General features: G+C 40.9%; 1 protein-coding gene across 2 annotated transcripts in view; it reads left to right on the top strand.

The window, feature by feature from the left end:
- The window catches only part of engase (endo-beta-N-acetylglucosaminidase), a 41051-nt gene extending 22078 nt beyond the window's left edge, over positions 1 to 18973 (top strand). For both annotated transcript variants that reach the window (XM_068004175.1, XM_068004176.1), the window contains 5 exons: positions 986 to 1173; positions 5128 to 5276; positions 7082 to 7175; positions 9985 to 10099; positions 16640 to 18973. In XM_068004175.1, the coding sequence (XP_067860276.1) occupies positions 986 to 1173; positions 5128 to 5276; positions 7082 to 7175; positions 9985 to 10099; positions 16640 to 17035 (942 nt within the window). In that variant the 3' untranslated portion in view covers positions 17036 to 18973. The remainder of the gene's footprint in view (positions 1 to 985; positions 1174 to 5127; positions 5277 to 7081; positions 7176 to 9984; positions 10100 to 16639) is intronic.
- The last annotated feature ends 2418 nt before the right edge of the window (positions 18974 to 21391 follow it).

Consider the following 21391-nt stretch of genomic DNA (forward strand, 5'->3'; position numbering starts at 1 on the left):
CCTTTGATTAGATTACAGACTTGTAGCCAGTCCATGCTATCTATTTTATATATATATGTTCACTATTAGACACACGCAGAAATACAGTGCTGTAAATGTTGTGATACAGTATCTGTGAGCAATTTAAAAGCTGTAAAAGACAAAGTGCAGACTTGAGATCTAAGCATTACCACTTCCCTATGTCGTCTTGTCTGTGATGCTTTGACGCACTGAATCTGCTTAGGTCATGGCCTGATTTGACCTAAAGACAGCAGCATGTTAGAAGAATAACCTTTTTAAGTGTCAACCATCACTCAGTGGTAGTACTCTCGCCTCTGAGTCAGAAGGTTGTGGGTTCAAGTCCCACTCCAGAGACGTGAGCACAAAAGTCTAGGCTGACACTCCCAGTGCAGTACTGAGGGAGTTGGGTGGGACGTTAAACCGAGGCCTTGTCTGCCGTCTCAAGTGGACATTAAAGATCCCATGGCACTATTTTGAAGAGGAGTGGAGGACTTCTCCTCCGTGTCCTGGTCAATATTTATCCCTCAACCAACATCCTTAAAACAGATTATCTGGTCATGTATCTCATTGCTGTTTGTGGGTCCTTGCTATACACAATATTGGCTGCCATGTTTCCTACATTGCAACAGTGACGACACTTCAAAAGTATTTCATTGGCTGTGAAGTGATTTCGGATATCCTGAGGTCATGAAAAGTGCTGTATAAATGCAAGTATGTCTTTTTCTTTTTGGTCAATATCTTTTATTATGCTAAGCTGTTGGTGTTGTTGATTAATGATTTGGAGAATGCTGCATTTTTAACCTCAGATGAGGTCAAAAATGCAGCAAATTGGCCATTTAAGATATTTATTTTTTTGAGTACAACTAATAGAAATTAGAATATAAGTAAAATACTGATCTATGCCTAACATCTCCTGCCACCCATCTGCAATGTTGTTCAATCCAGCTACAGTTAATTAACAGCACTGTGACGTTGCTTCCTGCAGGTGGAGGCTACTGGGAGTTGGTTTAATCTGAACGCACAGGAAATTCAGCCTTTGTTTGTAGATCAGCAGCCAGATCCGGCCAATGGTTCGGTGAAGACCTATGGGTGTTCAGAAGATGCCTGGAATGGAGGATGCTGTTTAGTAATTAAAGGGCTAATCCCTGGTACCAGGTCAAATGTGTCTGTGAGGTTAGTAATATTTCTTGGTTCTCCTTGTCTCCGCCCACCCCCCCCCCCCCCCCCCTGCATAAGTCCAAGTTTATTTCCGAGAAACACCTCTTCCTTCAATGTGTGTTACCCCAGTGTCACCCCAATGTTTCAAGGACTTTTTTCATGCTGCTGGGGCACCATTCAGACATAGAGTTGCAGCACGGCCTGTCTCTCTCTCTCCCTCTCTCTCAATAATGCCTCAACACCTCAGAAATTAAGATTTTTACCAAACTCAGTTAATGATATTGTCTCCTCTTGGTTCCTTTTGTAAAATGCACAGTAGGAACTGCCCAGGTGTCTTTAACCATTCCTTCTAAAAACACTAACTTCCTCAATAACTCAAAGCAAATGATTGATTTTTCACCAAACTTAATAACTGTAACAGATTGGAGCTCTGTTCATCATCATAAAATCTCCACCTAATGTTGTTTGGTGGGGGGAGGGAATTTGTACCTTTGCCAATATTGTGACCACCTTAAAATGGTTACTGCTTGTTGGGAACAGCCTGTCGAGATGGAATGTACGTATTGACCTGGAATTTGCTCTGAGCGGCGAGCAAACGGTGCCCGCCACTCATCAGATTTAAACTTGGGCAAAAATGATCCACGGGCTTTAGTGCGGGAACTTCCTCTGATGGTGAGCTGCAAAAGCTGCAGGGAAAGGATCACTCTGTCCCTTCAACCAGTCAGATTGAAGCATCCTTGACAAACCGTGCAGACACAGAACCAGGCAGTGGAATCTACAACAGTAAATTCAATGTAAAATCAGTTAGAGAAAGCAAAATAAGGAGAGTGTAAGACTATTTTGATTGTAGCTGGTCTATGAATAAAACTGCGTGGTGACAGAGGATAGATTATTCTGTTCAATTTCTTCATTAATATCTTCCAATTCTGACAGTACGTGTTGGCATTTTCTAGATTTGTGTCTGTGTCCAATGTTGTGAAATTCCCAAACTGGCTGTCATCCTGGATTTGTCAACAAATCATGTAGCACAGAAACTTGTTGACAGTGGATCAATGCCATGTTAAGTGGGCTAGATTACCACTTTCTCATATTTTGCAAGTTGGTTGCACGCTCATCAACAATGTAATCAACTATTGTATTTCTCTAAATAGTGTTTTGCCTTTTTATTCAAACTTGATGTATAATCTTCCTCTCTTCAGACTCCGAGCTCCTTTTTAGGAAATGATTTGTTTCTCAGACTTCACATCTACAAGCAAATAACATTTTTTTAAAAATCCAATAAAGAATTTTTATCAAGCTTAAATATATGGAGGATTGGCCACTGCCTTTTATTCCATTATGTGGAGATGCCGGTGATTGACTGGGGTGGACAAAAGTAAGGAGTCGCACAACACCAGGTTATAGTCCAACGTTTGCTCCAAAAGCTTGTGATTTCAAATAAAGCTGTTGGACTATAACCTGGTGTTGTGTGACTCCTTACATTTATTCCATTAGTAAGGAAGACTAATCTGTTAGTGACAGTCACAAGCAGGTTTTGAAGGCATATAGATGATTAAAACTTCCTTTTTATATAACACATATATGTATACACTCACACTATCTATCTATCTATTATATATTTCTTCCCCCCCCCCCCCCCCCCCCCCATTTTATTAAACACAGAACATCTTTACTGAAATATTTCCATCTGACTTATCAAAACAAAAAAATTCCAGTCATATCTTCTAAAGTAATGTTATGGGCTCTGTGGTACTATTTGTAAGCATGCCAGCTCACTGGAATTTCAGTTACATGATCCAGCTCAGTGATCTAGGGAAGATGGTTAAACCTCTTCAGCTGTTAAGACATCGGAGGTTACAGCGTCTTGAAGAAAGTGCTGTCCAGTTGCAGTGGGATTAGAGCCCTGCTGTATAGCGGAAAATGGCGTTGAGGTAGAAGATCAGCCACTATCTTGTTGAACGGTGGAGCAGGCTCAAGGGGCCAGGTAGTCTATTCCTGCTTCTATTTCTTGTGTTCTTATAGCCCCTTCCTCCAGTGAAAAGAACTATTTGAGTTCTCAACAAAATGAATTGGTGTTGAAGTTTCATGTGTAGCCAGAGTTTTTGCTCCGTTCTATAGTTGAGTTCTGTTCAATGGGATAGGAAGGAGCCTCAGCTTCTATGATTCTGCCCATGTTAGGATTGAGAACATTTTAAACATCGGTATTTTTATGGGTGTTTTCTTTTTTAAAAAAATATATACTGAATTTAAAAAAAAAACCCATAATCAGATATAAAACAGATTTTAAGGGGCTAATTTTTAACCAGCTGAAAATAAGTGTGAGGTCGGCAGTACACCTGCCTTGCCCACCCAAAGATGCTGTTTGGATGCCCGAACCATTTTCAGGTTCATGCCTCACTTGAATTTAACCTGTGAGCTGCTGGCACTACATGGGCACTCTGCTACAGCTCACCAATTTTGGAAGGCAGAAAATGGGAGAGAGCTTCTGCATGGAGCAGGTTGGCAAGTCGAACCTATTGGCGGGTTTGGGGGAACTGAGAACAGGCTGGCAGCAGGACCCACAGTCCATCTTTTGGAAGACAGGAGAAACGCCTGTAGGGGCAGTATCTGGTTCATGTAACAATGGGTTTCATTTTTTGACAACCTTAGCTCTGGGTCATGGTGTATATGACTAGATATTGGGCAGTGAAGGTAAACCCCTGATCATAAGGGATGTGGGGTTCACTTATAGGAATTACTGGTGACGCTGAACTTGAGAGACTATCCAATGCAGAAGCTAATTTGTAACACTGTCCTAGAATTTACTTGTTTGATTAAGCCTGAAAGTGAGCAATCATTATCTGGGCTAAAGGTAGCCCTTGCAATGGCACTGTCTTAACTGTCGGACACATCGATGTGGATTGAAATATGTAACTGACGACTGAATTCCCTGTAGCGTACACTTTAATTTACTTTGTGGCTTTCAGCACTTTTTTTTGCCGTCATTCAAAAAATGTACAAAAGATGGTTGCTATAAATTTCTGAAACTATTATGGGCTGGATTTTCCTGTGAAAATAACGCCGAGGCTGACACGGCTCACTGTTATTTCTGTGCAAATGGTAGAGCAACTGCTGGCGACCGCATATGCGCAGTTAAACGCCGAAATCCAGAAGCTGCTCTACCAGATGCATCCCTCCTCCATAAGCTGTGTGAGAACGACATCTTGCCGGCTGGCTCTCCATTCAAATGAATGGAACAGCATGATGTTCCTGCACTGACATCATAGATACAGACTAATCTCGCCAAAAAATGGTAGATCAGGTAATTTTATGTCTAAGCACCCTATTAATGACGTGGTAAGTCTTAATTACTGCCAAACAACCTCTCTGGGACTGAAAATTAACTTCTATAAGTGTGGAGTCTCATTCCTTTAGATTTTAATTGTTGTTGGACATTTAAAAAAAATCAATTAAAAAATTTTGAAAACTTTTTCTTTCTGTCTCTTAATTCAACATTTCTTACCCTCTTTATTTTGCTTTCTGTACCTGATTTGACATTGAATTCACTATCCTAACTTACACTTCCCGGTTCAGTTTCTGCGTGGCTTATTAACATGCTTCAATCTGGTTAAGGGGATACACAGTTGCTTGCCCCGTTCACCAGGTGCCCAGGAGAGGGCACTGAGTTGGATTGAGGACCCCATGAGAGGAACTTGCCAATCAAAAGCCAATGAAAAGTCTATGGACAAGTACATATCTATGGTGGGCACCATTTGTTCACCACTCATAGGAAAATCCAGCCCGTGATAAATTAAAATTAGATTAATACATTCTCTGAACTATGAAATGGTAATATAGTAATACAAGGTTAAAGATTTATATTTTGAAGAATTGTCTTTTTGACACTGCTTCCCATAACTATGGCCATATTTGTGTAGGAATCCTTTTATAATTACCAAGTGTTACATTTAGACAACTTTGTTTTCACAGGTTATTTAGTTTGCAGGTCCAGAGCCCTCCCAAAGTTTTTGTTGCCTTTGTTTATAAGTTAGAAGATGGTACCAAAGTTGGTGTGAGTCCAGAGCTGACGATCTGTCCCCTCTCGCAGTGTAATTCGGACAAGGCTTCTACAGTTGATGGCAAGTGAAATGGGAATGAATGTGTGTATAAAATACTAACCTGATATAACAATGGATTCATTTCATGAAGAAATCTGAAACTTTTATATGTGCATAATTGAAACTCATTCCAGAGTTCATTGCAAGGGAATTCAACACCACTGTTTGTTTTTTGTATCCTTCCCCCTGACCCCTCCATTAGTTGGAGGAGCACGGAATGCTCTGCAGTTACTGCCAGTGCTGCTGATTTGACTGACTGACGGGACCACCATTTTGGGATTCCAAGAGGCTTTTTTTCTCCAACATCTAAACTGACTTATTTATCCTTCCTCCGAAGAAAGAAAACAATCAAATCTGTTTGTTACTACAAAACCTCAGTATTATTTCTTAATTCATCACCAATTAACATTTGCCATACTTGGTCCATAACTTAGCATTGAAAATATCAGACTAAGCTTTCATTAGTATATTGTGGGAATCATAGATGTAATCGTGAAATAATGTGCTGTATGGTGAGCGGCTGTGTTTATTGTACAGAGATGGCTCCAATACACACAAACTGCTTGGCCTTTTTTTTTATTGCCACACAATTGGCAGTTCTAACATTTATAATTCAAATATGCAGCAGTCTGGACAAACACACATTTGATCCCAGCATCAAGATCTTGTTTAGTAATTCTATTCGTTCCATGTACAGAAGGCTTGATCCAAGCACACAGTTTCTTGGCAATAGTGATTCCACTTCATCTTTTTCCCATTAGCTTCAGGAGCCTGACCAGGTCCAAATCCTAATAATAAGCTGTCTGATTGACTACTAAATACTAATTATTTAAAAAAGAATTCTAGTGCGTGTTGATTCCGACTGGGTATTGGATGTCAAAGAAAGGATATCAGGTTGCTGGGCTGTGTCTTCCACTTATATAGTGTTGAGTAGATGTTGGAAAGGCTGAGGAACCGATAGTCTTGACTGAGTTCTGTGCAGGTTTACCAGAAGATTCCTCCCCTCTCATTCTTCCCCTCTCTTTTCCTACCCCCCCACCAAGAACAAAACTGATCCGTTAAAGGACTGTAATATACCATGTTTATATTCAGACCCAATTGCTGTAACTCAGATTTAGCACTCGAATATACATTTGGTGGGCTGCTCTATTGAGTGTTTCTGCTTGGAGAATCGAAACTGCATGTGAAATTAAATGTGTGTAGACTGTATGTGTTAGGTGTGCATGCATATTCAATTTTAGCCAGTATTGGAGGGATGGGAACAGCAATACAAGAAGTTGGAAATTTGGATTATCAATTTGACTGCTAGCTTATACTGGCAAGTGTCCGCAAGGTTACTGGAATGAAAAATATTGGAACCTACTGAAGTGTGGACCTTGTTCAGTTAGTGCTGTATCTGAACTAAAGAGTTCAGGTCATTTTTAGTCAGAAAGGGAGGTCAGATTTTAGGGCAAATTGGATCTCCTCTTGTTACAGTAATGAGGTAGAACACTGCAGTTATACTTCATGTTTGACACTGGTGCAGTGCAAGTTTGTGCCAGACTCCAGTTTAAAGTGCTGATATTGTTGAAATGTCAGATTGCTTGTGCTCCATAAACATGCTTCAGTATTCCTGCATCTTCTGCCATCTATTCCATAACAGTCTTTGCACGGCAACTCCTCCTGCCACTGTTATAAATACACCCAATATTGTGGTATTGGATGATTGGTCCAAGGTAGCCCATTGACCAGACTGGCTTCAAATTAGTTTTTACACAAACTCATCAGTCAGAGGTTCATACAATAGGTTCTTCATTACTTGTTTCTTATGTTCTATATTCTTGCAGTACTGAAACCAATACCACTGCCAGAGGATAATGCCCTTGTTCAACAGTTTATTCAGAACTGTGCTCCTTGGAGCCCTGAGGGATGGACAACTTGGTGAGTCTAAATGCTGGCAATTTATTTATGGAGGGGGAGGGACAATGGAGAGGGCACATAGCGATGTCCAGTGGTAATGACCATAATATGTGACCTCCTCTGTCATTTATCCAGTATATTGTGCATTGTACACATCATCCTTGGGGCAAAACACTAAACCTAATTGAAGAACACTGGTGTGTGTGAAAAGAACCTTCAGTGACAGTTGTCCTGACGCAAAGTTGTCAAAACTTGATGGAGGTTTTTGGGTGGAGCTGTGATCCAAATGCCCCAGAAAATGTTTTAATTTTGAGGGAGCTAGAGTTAATTTTCTTTGTTGTTTTAGAGTCCTGTAGTCACTGGCTTACAGTTTTCACAGAAAAATTGATGGAATCACATTTGGTTCCCAACGCAATGGCAAGATTCCTATATAACAAACACGGAATTTAATTTATTGGGTCATTGTAAACAGTGCCTTTACCTATAATGTTTAGATGCAAGGTGAGGGCCCTTCTTTTAATGCACTGGCTCATGTTAGACAATGTGTCAAAAAATCGACTATTTCTGGTACTCGCCCTGAACCCCCTCCCTCCCCCCTTCTCCCTCCCCCCTCCCACTGAGCATTAGTTAGGTACTTCATCCAAGCTAAATGCTTTTGACCCTATAAAGGTGGGTCAGAGTATTGATGAATGACCTTTTTAAATATTTAGGAATTAAAAAATTTAAAATGATTAAATTGTGCAGCAGGATTTTATTTTTAAGGAGCACTGCCTCCATAGATTACTTATAGAGTAGTACTCTCTCCTCTGAGTCAGAAGGTTGTGGATTCAAGCCCCACTGCAGGACTTGGGCGCATAATCTAAGCTAACACTTCAGAGCGGTGCGGAGGAAGTGCCACTTTGTCTAAGGTGCTGTCTTTCAGCTAAAACATTAAACTGAGGCCCCACCTGCCTTTTTAGGTGGATGTAAAATATTCAAAGAAGAGCCCGGGAGTTCTCCTGGTGTCCTGACCAACAATTATCCCTCAACCAACACCTCAAAAAAAAAAAAACAGATTAATTGGTCATTTACACATTGTTTGTGTGGGACCTTGCTGTTTGCAAATTGGCTGCTGTGTTTTCCTCCAAACCAACAGTGACCACATTTCATTAGCTGTGAAGTGCTTTGGGATGTCGTGTGAACGCGAAAGGCGCTATATAAATGCAAGTTTGTTCATTATGATGTCAGGAAATGTCTGACTGACTGCATTTGGGCCATTTCATTTTCACAACCTTTGAAAATTATCCTAGATTTTAACCCATACAGCCTAGATGTCTGGGACCATAAAGACAATTTTTCAAAGATTCTTTTTAATAACCTGGGTTATCCCACACAGCATAATACTGAAATATTTTCCTAAATTGGTTTTGATGTCCTATTTGTGAATAGAACTGCATTAGAATCTGATTCCATAAGGCCGAATCAGCCTGAGGAATTTTCCCCAAAGGTCATGCTATGGAGATAGTTAAGCTTTCTGACTTTGTAGCTTATTAAAACCTCTAATTATTCAATACAAGGATTTGCATATGTACTTTCTTTTAATTCTGTTCTTTAATGTGATCTTAAAAGATACAGAAATAGAGTGTAAAATCACAATCAAAGTCGCTGAAAATGAAACCCAGCAGGCAGCATTGCTTCAGCAGAGTTTGCATGAATTCCTGTTGGGTGCCATATATCAAAGTCCCTCCGAGGTCTTTGGGTGTGCTTTACTTCTTCTTAATGGCCTATAGTCATGTGTGGCCTTAATGCATATCATTTTTTTTCTTGAACAAATGTCAACATAATTACAACTAAAATCAATTGAACCTTAATTCCCACTTTAAGTACTTTGAGGATACTATAGAACCACACTATATAGCACAAGCAGCTATTCAGCCATCATATCTGTGCAGCTTCTATCAATACTCAGGGTTAAAAATAACACACTAACAATGACTACTTGTAGATAAGGCATAGAAAGAAAGAGAAAGATCTTGCATTTATATAATGCCTTTCATGTCCTCAGGACGTCCCAAAGCGCTTCACAGCCAATTAATTAATTTTCAAGTGTAGCCACTGTTGTAATGTGGGGAAACATGGCAGCCAATTTGTGCACAAGAAGATCCCACAAACAGCAATGAGATAAATGATCAATTAAATTGTTTTAGTGATGTTGATTGAGGTATAAATATTGGTCAGGACACCTGGATAACTCACCTGCTGTTCTTTGAATAGCTCCATGGGTTCATTTACGTCCACCTGAGAGGGCAGACGGGACCTCGGTTTAACATCTTATCCGACAGACAGTGCAGCACTCCCTCAATTCTGCATTGTCAGCCAAGATAAAGTGCTCAAGCCCTGGAGTGGTGCTTGAACCCTTGACCTTCTGACTCAGACGCGAGTGCCACCACTGAGCCACAGCTGACACTTGCGGTATAAATGCAAGTTCTTTCTTTGCTTTTACCATTTTTCCCTGCCAGTTTTTTTTCCTTGTTCCTCCCGTGAAGGTAGTAATGACTTGGATACAATTCCATAAGGGTGGCAACCTTCAGGCACCTCACCCAAATGGCCATACTTTATTTGTGAACCTGAAGTGGAGTGCATCAGATGCACTCAATCCTCTTGTCTTCCAGTGTCCACACACAAGTCAAGAAGGAGGGTCCTCCCCCCAGCCTGGGCATCCAATGTTGTCTTGGCTGAGATCGGTTAACTGCACTAATTTTTGTTTTGTTCACTTTGCTGTAATATAACTTTGCAGACCAGCAGAAACTATTCTTTGCTGCGGTTAGTAACAATTTTGCCTATTTTTCAGCTTCTTTTTCTTGGAGCTGACAGATTGCATTCTTCAGGAGATCTCTGTCAACATTGCTCGTAAACTGCAGGATGAACAGGACGTACAGTTTAAGTGCAGAATTGGGGGAATCAAGGTAACTTCAGGACTTTTGCTAGAGGTTAAAAGAAATTCCAGAAATCACTAATTAAATGTTCATGAACAATTGCCGTAATTATGTATTCTAATATAGAATTCTAGGTGCTGTATAACAGTGTTTTGTTAGCTGCTAGGATATTTGTACTCGAGAGCCATTGACTTTTCCGATCCTGTTTACACAGCAGCTATGGGTGTTTGATCTTTGTAGCTGTTGTCAATTAAAGTGCACTGCATAAATGTGAGAGAATAATAGTTCCATCTTCTCGGGCCTGTTTTTTAAACCGTCTACAAAATCAAAAGGTTTCAAATTATGGTCATGTCAGTGGTCTGATTTAAGTCCTCATTTGTTTTCCTCCGCACAATACAAGGCATGTGCGTCAGAGTGTAATTTCATACTGTCTGACTTGTGTAGTGCTTGAGGGAAGGAAGGTACTTTGCAAACGCTGAGGAAGATTGAAAATGTTAAACATTCTATTGATCAAATGTGACACATGGGAAGGTATATGGCGCGGATCATTTGATTACATCATCATATGACAACCAGGCAATTTAACTCCATTTAAACAGGTTTCTGTGGGAATCAGCTCCCAGCAAATCATTTATTTCCAACTTGTTCTGCCCAGTCTCCACAACTCTTGTACAGTTTGCAAAATCAGTGCACCAGTTTCAAATGTGCATTTTATTTTTAGAATTCTGCACTTTAAAAAAAAAAGCTACTACTTGTAGAGGGCTGAGATAAAATGAAAACCATAAATACCACCAATCTGAAATTAAAAATAGGATAAGCTGGAAATGCACAGCAGTCACACCCTTCACTGGAACTCCAGAAATGCTAAATAAAAACAGAAAATGCTGGAAAAACTCAGCAAGCCAGGCAGCATCTGTGCAGAAAGAAACAGAGTTGACGTTTCAGGTCGATGACCTTTCATCAGAACTTTCGTAAAAATTTTATGTTTTTATTTCAGATTTCCAGCATCCGCAGTATTTTGCTTTTGATCCAGAAATGTTAACCTGCCTTTCCCTTTGCAATGCTGACTGGCCGGCTGTACATTTTCTATCTTATTAATTGAAGTTGTCAGACTGGTTGTATTCCTTCCCTAAACATTACTTTTTAATAGAGGGAAGGTGAGAGAGTGGAAGGGGGGAAAATTACTAAAGCAGTTTTGCTCCTGAGGTAAATGTTAAATTTTATACTTTTTTCAAGATAAAAGAAATAAAGTCACCATTTTACTTGTTTAAAAAAATTGGTCAATAAAGTCCTTTGGGATTCTTCGAGCTGTTTCAACTGCCATACATCGTCACTAATTGACAGGGGTGTTGAATCAGTCCCTCTGCCATAGCTGCTTATTTTAAAGGAGAGCTGGTACAGATTGGCTACACCACTGGGCCTCTTTACACCTTTATGAATACACTGATTATGATGTTTATGCCTCACCAAGTGCCCTTCAGTGCCTCTCTTGTGGTGCTGTTATGTTGCATGTACTGTGTGGTCCCAGTCTTTTCTGCTTCACAGTCACACAAGGTGAACGGTGCAACAGCAAACAAACCAATATCAATTTGTCATTTTGTATTAAGGGTGAGCCCAGCTTGAGGAAGTGAGATCAAATGACTCCAGCTTTGTACCAGTTGCTATATATATTTATAATCCGTTTAAAGTCAGCTTTTTAAACTATAAATTTGAAGTATAAACTTTAAAAAAAAAATTAGAACCATAGAAAAGATAGAAGGGGGCCATTCGGCCCATCGTGTCCGCGCCGGCTCGAAGAACAACCAGGTGCCCATTCCAATCCCACCTTCCAGCACCCGGTCCGTAGCCCTGCAGCTTACAGCACTTTAGGTGCAGGTCCAGATACTTTTTAAAAGAGTTGAGGGTTCCTGCCTCTACCACCAATTCGGGCAGCGAATTCCATACACCCACCACCCTCTGTGTAAAAAAGTTTTTCCTCATGTCCCCTCTAACCCTTCTGCCAATCAGCTTAAATCTGTGTCCTCTAGTTCTTGAACTCTCTGCTAGGGGAAACGGGTACTTCCTGTCTACTCTATCTGGGCCCCCTCATAATTTTGTACACCTCAATCAAGTCTCCCCTCAGCCTCCTCTGCTCCAAGGAAAACAACCCCAGCCTATCCAATCTCTCCTCGTAGCTGCAATTTTCAAGCCCTGGCAACATTCTTATAAATCTTCTCTGCACTCTCTCCAGAGCAATTATGTTCTTCCTATAATGTGGTGACCAGAACTGCGCACAATACTCCAGCTGTGGCCTTACCAGCGTTTTATACAGTTCCATCATTACATCCCTACTTTTGTAACGGAGAGCATTCCATATGCCTTCTTCACAACCTTATCTACCTGTACTGCCACCTTCAGGGACCTGTGCACATGCACTCCAAGGTCTCTCACTTCCTCTACCCCTCTCAATATATTCCCGTTTACTGCGTATTCCCTTTTACTGTTTGCCCTCCCTAAGTGCATTACCTCACACTTCTCCGGGTTGAACTCCATTTGCCACTTTTCCACCCACTCCACCAACCCATTGATATCTTCTTGGAATCTACAGCTATCCTCTTCACTATCAACTACACTGCCAATTTTTGTGTCGTCTGCAAATTTGCCAATCATGCCCCCTACATTCAAGTCCAAATCATTAATATATACCACAAACAGCAAGGGACCCAACACTGAGCCCTGTGGCACACCACTGGAAATGGATTTCCATTCGCAAAGACATCCATCGACTTTTATCGATGGATGTCTTTTCCTGTTACTGAGCCAATTTTGGATCCAATTCGCCACATTTCCCTTTATTTGTTCTCGGTGCTGGCAGGGCTGCAATTTATTGCCCCTCCTTATTTGCAGTGAGAAGGTGATGGTGGTGGGCCTTCTCTTTGAACCACTGCAGTCGTTGTGGCAATAGTACTCCCACAGCAGTGTGAGGTGGGGAATTTCAAGGATAAAGACTCAGTGATGATGAACTGAGCTCAGGTGGCCTGCTTCAGACCTGAAGGCAAACTTTGCTGGATCACCTGAAGGGGGAAATTATGAGGCCTCCTTCCCGGCGGAAATGGGGCAGTACCGCCCCGAAAATTATGAGTAATGACTTACCGCCCTGTTCCCGCTGTCGTTATGGCTGCCGTAATTTTCCCCCCTGGGTCTACCGCTGGGAGGCTGCAGCGCCTGCCTGAATCAGGCGGTAGGCCCTTTTTAATATGCAAATCACAGTCCTATGACATGCCTAGGACCCCATTTGCCATTTTAGGACTGTGTTGGGTGGAATGTGAGCCACACAGGCTCCACCCACAGACCACAGCCCGTAGGCTGAATTCTAATGAGGCCCAGCCCTCAAAATGGACCGGGCTTCCTGCTGGGACTATCGGGCGGCCTGCGGGCACGCTCTGCCGGCCGGCTGCTTGAAGTCCGCACCGGGGGGAAAATCTACTTCTAAGTTTGTAATGTTAGAAAAGAGCTGACAGGACGGTTGGCTCATCTCTAATATTAAAAATGTTACTGGCCAATGAATAGAGTTCTGTGCGTGTGCTAAAGAATGTGTATGCAGACCTCTGCTTTTTCCTGATTTGAGAGTGATGCGGTGCAGTATAACTCGACATTGGCTGCTCACACTTGTAAAGCTATATCTTTTTCTTTTTCTAAGTGTAAATCATACAAAAAAATATAAATTATGTTGTTTAACTTGTGGAAAACTGTTTTTTCTTTTTAAATCAGAAACTTAGGATTGGTACAGGAGTTTTGAGTATGATACTCAGACTAGATGAATAACACATTTTCAATATTAAAGCCAGTTTATAGGTTTCTGAATTATATGGTTAAGAATGACTTATTTTGCATAAAACAGGCTTCTGTACTAATGAATTTGGGAAAATGTGGCATCAAAATCCTACATGTATCTGGATCCTACACTACACTGAAGTGTTATGGATGTGATGAAGTGTGATTGGGTGTAGACTAACAGATGGCTGGAAATGTACTATGGAACTCTGATGCACTTGAGAGGTTCAGATTGCATCGCAAACTGCAAAAGTAAAGCTCAAGCAGTCTGCATAGTCATCCACATCTTCAGTGCATATTGCACAGTGAGCATGTTTGTGCCTACCTTTATCTGTTTATAATGTGCACAGCTTTTAGTTACCACCTGCAATTCTTCTCAACTGCTATAGTCCCTGCTGACAGTTTGTGTGGTGCAGCTTTTTTTTATCACACACTGTGCAAAGTCTTCTGTTGTCTCGAAATGTAGATTGATGTTAGACAAGAGTATGTGTTATTTCTGTGTTATCTCTTAAACTGGCCAGCATATTGACCCAGCGATGATCAACTGAGCCCAGGTGGCTTGCTCCAAACCTGAAGGGAAACGTCTCTGGACTGTCGTAAGTTTCTAATATTAGAATAGAGCTGAAATGACAGTTGGTTCTTTTCTAATATTAAAAATTGTCACTGGCCAATGAATATAGCTTTGTATGTTTTTTTTCAAATTAGCATGATGTTTGACCCTGCCAATAGCACTTAGAGTCAGGGTTTTTACTTGTAACCTGAAAACCAATTGAGTTTTGCTCTCACCCAGTAGCAGAATAATACATTGTGCATTACATGATGTAATGCTCTAAAACAGCGCAGCACCTGTCTCATAATAAGTAATGACATAGGAGATCCACAATTATCTATATAAAAGATGAGTATGTCGCACTTTGGGTGACAAATATACAAATTTTTGTGTTACACTTTTTAAAAAAAAGTATAAAAATAGAGAAGATATTTCCAATCTATAGAGAAAGTCCATCAACTAAAGAAATTTCAGGATTTTTGCACTTAAATAAACAAAAGAAAGCCATTCTGACCTTTGATCCAAGGATCTACCCATGACCAATTAGCCTCTAATTGACTACAGATAGACAGACAATTACAGCTTGTGGCCTATAGGGACAAACCGCATTACGTACAGCTGCACTTTAGCAGCAGACTAATTCATTTTTTAATACATGGTATAATATTGCTGTTTTTGTGGAACAGGACATCCTTCGACTTGCCCTGAGCAGCACCACAAGAAAATAAATAGATTTCTGCGATTATACAGATTAACCAACTCTAACTCAGCATTGTGTCATAAACTCAAAAAGCAAATTTCAATTGCATACAGCCTTGTAACTAACTCCAGACATTGTGCAATTACATACATAGTGTATATTTTATTAACATATAGTTGAGTGGTATGTTGGTGTTATGTGATTAACTGTAACCTCATTCAAATACATTATTGACTGATTTTCAAATAGGTCATCAAAGATCTGATGTCAGCATAGTGCAAACATGTCTCTGGAGCTTTTACTTGTAGAGAAATGACATGATTACCCCATTGTCAGGATTTGGTAGCATTTCTGTACTAAAAAAATAAATTCTGTATAATATTCCTTTTTTAAAAAAAACAAAAAACTGGAAATCTGAAACAAAAGCTGGAAATACACAGCAGGTCAATCAGCATCTTTAGAGAGAACAGACAGAACATTGTGTTTAATCCCTCATCTTATTCTTTGAATAAATTCTGTAAATTTTTCTTACTTTTTGATTCAGTTTTAGAACTTAATGTGCTCTTTTTATGCCTTGTTTTCCCATGCCCCTTTTGTGATTATATAACCTCCTCCCCTGGAAGGGTGAGAGAGCCTGGTCTGATCCCTGTGGTCAGTGATGTTATGTATCCTCCCTGCTAGAGGCCTCGATCAGGCAGAATGAGTCATTTCTATGCGGCATCTTGGGCCCAGTCTGGCAAAGCAACAAGACACCCCTGAGACTTTAACTCAGGATCTGCTCATTTGGAGAAGAATCCCTTGTATAGAACTATGCAAATATAAATGGGGGAAGGAAAGAATTGATTATCTGATTGATATGGTAATCTCTGCCTCCTTCATGAGGGACATGTTGGACCAAATTGGGTTCAGCCCACTGGTTCTACCTCTGCTTTCCATCTGATAAATAAAAAATGGATGATGGCTTGGGAACAAGGGAGAGTTGCCAGGTGCCTTGCACATGTTGTGGTAGAGGATGCAATATGGAAGGGTTTCACCGCAGATATGCTTTACACTTTCTTCTGGATCAAGAATTACAGTTGGAAGAGCGTGGGCGCAGGCCATTTTCCCACCCTCGTGACGAGAGATTGGTGTATTGCCCAGGGAGAGCTAAAGGAGCACCAATATGCTTCAGCACGATTTCCCCACACTCTCAGGTACTGATCTCAGCTATGCTGTCATGTAGAGAAGTGTTAAACTGGGGCTAAGCAAACAGGACCAGAGTCAGTCATCCCAAAGTGCTCTTGTGCACCTCCAAGTGGCTGGTTAGAGAGTGGCATTGGTGGAGAGCATAGATCCTGCATTGTCCAGGAAGACCATCCAAATGAAGAAGGGAAGAAAAGATAAATAGCTTAACCGAGATTCAGACCCTTCTCACAGTTGTTTATAATAGAAAATATGCCAATTTTGTAGTTGTAAAAAGTATTCAGTAATTCACTAGTGAGCAAATGAACGATGTGCTTTGTTTAAGGTTCTGGATGCTGCGAGACTGAGTGTGGAACAGAATCCAGTTGAAAAACTTACTATCTTCAGTATTTTGTGGAGAAGGGTCCCTGAAGCCACAGACCAGCTGTATCTGAGTGCTACACTGCAGTGGACGTATCCTCCAAACACAGCAAGTTACTTCAAGATATACTGCCGAGGACTAAACTACCACAGAAACAGAAAGGTTGCAAACTCTGAGATGATTCCTGTTGGTCGAACAAGTGCAAACCTTTACCGCGTGGTGGATTTGCTACTTCGCAATGCTCCTGTGGGAAAGTCCTGTCAAGTGGAGTTTCTAATTCAGCCAGTGACTCAGGCAGGTTTTGTAGTACCTCAATCAGCATGGGGAAGGTTAACATTAAATTACACACAACCACATTAAAGAAGTGATGTACAATAGCTTCCATCTATTGCTGTTTGTGATAAATTTAAAGTTCTGTTAGTTTGTATTTGTGTGTTTATGGGTGGAAAATTCCAGTAGCCAGTTCGTCTGTATTGGGTTACAATGTTGCTTTTGTGAGGCTGGAAAAGCGAAGCAAGCTTGCCACCTTGTGTCTCCCAAACTTCAATCTTTTTCTGCATTTTATCAATCATGTTGCAGCCGTTCCTTACTTCAGTGACTAGCTCCTGGTTTGTGACAAAGGTCTTTTATATCCTTTTTGAATTAATTTCCTCTTGCTGAAGTTTTTTAATGTAATAATTCTATCCTGGGGAGAACGTGTTAAATAAAGCAACTTTGGAATGGGAGAGTTTGTGTATGCCCATACTAACCTCGTTAGCATGCAGAAGTTTTAAAAAAAAATCTAAATACTAGTGATCCTTCTGTCACATTACTCATGGACAACATTTAAAAAAAAACAATTTGTGAAACTGAATGCAGCTCAGTCCTTCATGGGGATGAATATAAATCCAATCCCATGCTTCTCTAAGAGTAGGCCTTTAAAACAACACCAACAATTTGCATTTATATAGTGCCTTTAATTTAAAAAAACACCCCAAGGTGCTTAGACATAAGCCTACATTTCCAGCAATAATTTTATTTAAGATCACACTGACCTCAATGAAAGGTTTTTTTTGAGTCTATAAATCCTTCAAGTTTAATATCTTGCTGCCTGAAATCTATTAGCTGCTCGTGCTATAGATTCTTTCTGTAGGAGGCAGGGCTATGGAATTGTAGTGGAAAATATTTTCTTGGTAGCTTTCCCCCTCCCCCTTCCTTATTGCTTAGGCCTTTGTAGCATCGCCCATCCCATTGGTTGACACATTTTTGAACCAATCACAAAGTGCAAAATTTGACCCTACAGAAACACAAATGATAGTGACATTTAAAAAAATTAAGTAGCTTTTGGAAGAGCAAAAATATTAATATATTTAATACTTATGGAAATTCCTCAGAATGGAAAAGCTTTTTTTTAAATGAAGCTATGAGAGGAATTCTTTCTGGAATATGCAAAGCTGTCAGTGCAGCCAGGGAGTTCTTTTAATGTAGTATTGATAGTAACAGGTAAGGTCTCTGCAGCATAGGCCTAGGTTCCTCCCCCCGTCGATTGTTCAGGGAACAGGTTGTGATTGGAGACGCAAAGCAACTTGGGGACACCCTCCACTGTGTGCCAGCCTCCCTGCTGTTTTCTGGGGCTGGTCCCGCTGGGACAAACTGTGCCCGATCACATATGGGCTGTGTTTCCTGCTATTTGCACCCATGGATGGCTGGATGGAGGAGCTGCCTCCAGTGTTCCGTGATTGGCGGAGGGGACCCCACGGGAAAAATTGGAAGAAGTGCCTGTGCACCAGTTTGCAGTCCCTATTTGTGGAGGACTAGGGGGTCATGCGTATAAATTACTCGAGAAGAAATAGGTTAAATGTTTGGCGGTTCTTCTTTTCCTGGAGAACAGTAGACCTATGGAAGAAGTTGCTGGCTCTTGCGGTGAGTGCTGATTCACTGTATACTTTTTGAGCGAGCTGGACTAGTTCCTGGTGGGTCGGAGATTGTATAGTACAAGAAGTAGGTACTAAATAATATGGTGTGACCAGTGTGGTTTCCTTGACTAGTTTTGATCACTTAGAGGGATCAGAGAAAAAGTTTCCCAATTTTTTTTTTCCCTGATTGGCCTTGGGTTTTTGATCTGTTTTTTGCCTCTCCTAGGAGACTACATGGCACCCAGGGGGTGAGGGGTCTCTTGACCTGATGCATAAGGTTTCACAACAGTATGGGATAGGCTGGTTGGACCAGTTGGTCTTTTTCTGACCGATGTTTTCATATGTTCATGTGCATTAGCAAAATTAGACATTTTTCAGGGGAATAAAATGTTGTTTAAACAGACCGCACGCTGATCTAATCACCTTTGTCCACCATCTCTGAGGCCAACTGCAGCAATTCTCCAGCTCCAGACTGAAGTGACTCTCTGCTGCAGGCCGAGGAGCCCTCCTTGTGTGTAATGACCTTCGAATGCAGCTGGGGTCAAGGGTTGGACAGAAGTCCTACCCAGCCAGAGACGCACCCAAGTCAAGAAAGGAGCATCCTTTTGCGGCTCAATAATGTGTGTTTTAATCCTTTCTCCCTGATGCCCACTTCCAAAAATAGCTGCTCCTTATTGAATTCTTTGAAAAGTCTCATGGTTCTTCACGCTAATTGTGGTCATTTCATTGCTGTATTCTTATTTCCCTCTCCAGTTTTCTCTCCTTTTCAGCTGAAGGCACTGACTCCTGTTTGGATACAGTTCCATGAGCACTGACAGCCCTCTGGTACTTCACATAAATGGCCATTCTTGTTGCGATAGCCTGAATATTGCGTTTTACCAAGCAGTGGACAGAACACACCGTCGTACATAAAGCCGTCCTCGACCAACTTCCACACGTGCAGTACAGGAGGTCACTGCAAAGTGACTGCGAGTGTGAGCCCCAGCTGATCTGGTTTCTTCCCCCTCTGCTCCTAGCCAGGGACCCTGGAGCCAATTGTAGCACTCTTACTGTGGGACTGGCTGTGATCAGCTGCCTTAGCACATAACAAAGGCTTGAGCCTGGGACCCCCCCCCCCCCCCTCCCATTCTGTACTGTTGACTACTATTCTAAATGAAAACCGTGGCAATGCATGTGTATTCAATCTGAAAGTTTCAAGCTGTTCTATAAGTTCCACTTGAATAGGTCGTTGTCAATTGATGGGCTTGGGTGCAAGGCAGCTGGTAAACCTGGCAAGTCTTGTTCAGTTGGTCTCATGGACCCATTGGCCTAGTTCTTCATGGGAAATAACATGACATTCTAAATACTTTCCTGATAATTGCTTCGGAATATAAATACAAAACACATTACACAGATGCTAGAATACATTGTGGAGAAACTATTGCATTGAAGCAAATAATGTTCGAGATAATTAGATGTGCTGCTGAAGCAAGAGTGAATGTAGAGTAGGGTTGCCAACTCTGGTTGGACAAGTTCTTGGAGGTTTCATCACATGACCTCCTGCCTCCAACAGCCCTGCCCAATCAAACAGCCTTTTTTTCCCCCTCTCCAATATTTTTTATAATTAATAATCAAAGAAAATGGGGAGAAAACTTTTTTAACTACTCCCAATGATTTTTCTCCTGGGTTGCTCACAGCAGTGTCCAGGAGATTAATTCCTGGAGGGTTGGCAGCCCTAATGTAGAGGGATATAGTAGGAAAATGGGGGCTGAGAGGCTTGTTGTTCTTTTCTTGCACGTCTGATTCAAAGGATTCTGATCTAAACTGTGCAACTGTTTAAATTTCTGCAGAACTTCAAGATTGAAGATTAACCTTTACCACAGCACTTTCTGTAATATATCCCAACTGTGGTCTTAAATAGAGAGAAGTTAAATTAGTAACAGATGTTGTTAAACTGCGCCACTGAGGAAGCTGCGTACTGGGAAGAGAATGTGAGTGTTAGTTGGAAGTATTGTTGATGCTTATGATAACTGAATCCAACTTCCAGAAAGAATAACATCGCATGATTCACAGAAGGGTATAATAACAGTGTCTGTTAAAAGTGTTTCTGCTTTTTAAAAAAAAAATGATCAGCGACTACTCCAGAGTGTTACAAGCCATTAATCTCAGCGAACTGTTCATATGACCTCGTAAATAGCAAGTGCAAATATTGAGCAGTTTATTAATTGTTATATGAACCCCATGGTAAAATAACAGCCTTGAAATTGCTCCTGTGTATTTGTTTTTCTAAAAATAGTATTTATGCGATTTTGTGGAGGTAGTTTTCGATCCTAGGTCAGTTCATTTGCAGGCAGCAGATGTAGCAGTCTTTCAAAATTACTGTTTTTAAAAGCTAATCATTCCTTTATGCGTCTACATTTTTGCTCTTATCAGCGGCAAGTACAATAACTGCTCCTCCATCAACTGAATGTGTTCACATTTTTGCCTCTCAGAAATGGCTCCCTCTGCTGGATTGCTCTGTTATTGCAACATTGATTTTAAACTGGTCTGGCAGAACTACCAGTCTGCAGTTGTGATGAGGTCAGAGAGGCAAGGTCGTACAACAGAGGAAAGTCATTTTAATTTTGGTAGGCTTTCAATTCCATGCTGTAACCAGTTTACGTTTGCTGTATTTTGACACATTCAGTGATTTAATGGCAGTTTCCATACAAAGTTCAAATTCTTAGTAAAATAGTTTTTTCCTTCAAAGACCAGCAGGTCTCTAACTGTACATTTCAGAGACCTGATGAATAATTAAACAACGGCTGCAAGTTCCATACTGTTGCAAGATTGGATATTTTTC

This window comes from Heptranchias perlo, chromosome 23, assembly GCF_035084215.1.
Source record: "Heptranchias perlo isolate sHepPer1 chromosome 23, sHepPer1.hap1, whole genome shotgun sequence".
In the NCBI taxonomy this organism is placed as follows: Eukaryota; Metazoa; Chordata; class Chondrichthyes; order Hexanchiformes; family Hexanchidae; genus Heptranchias; species Heptranchias perlo.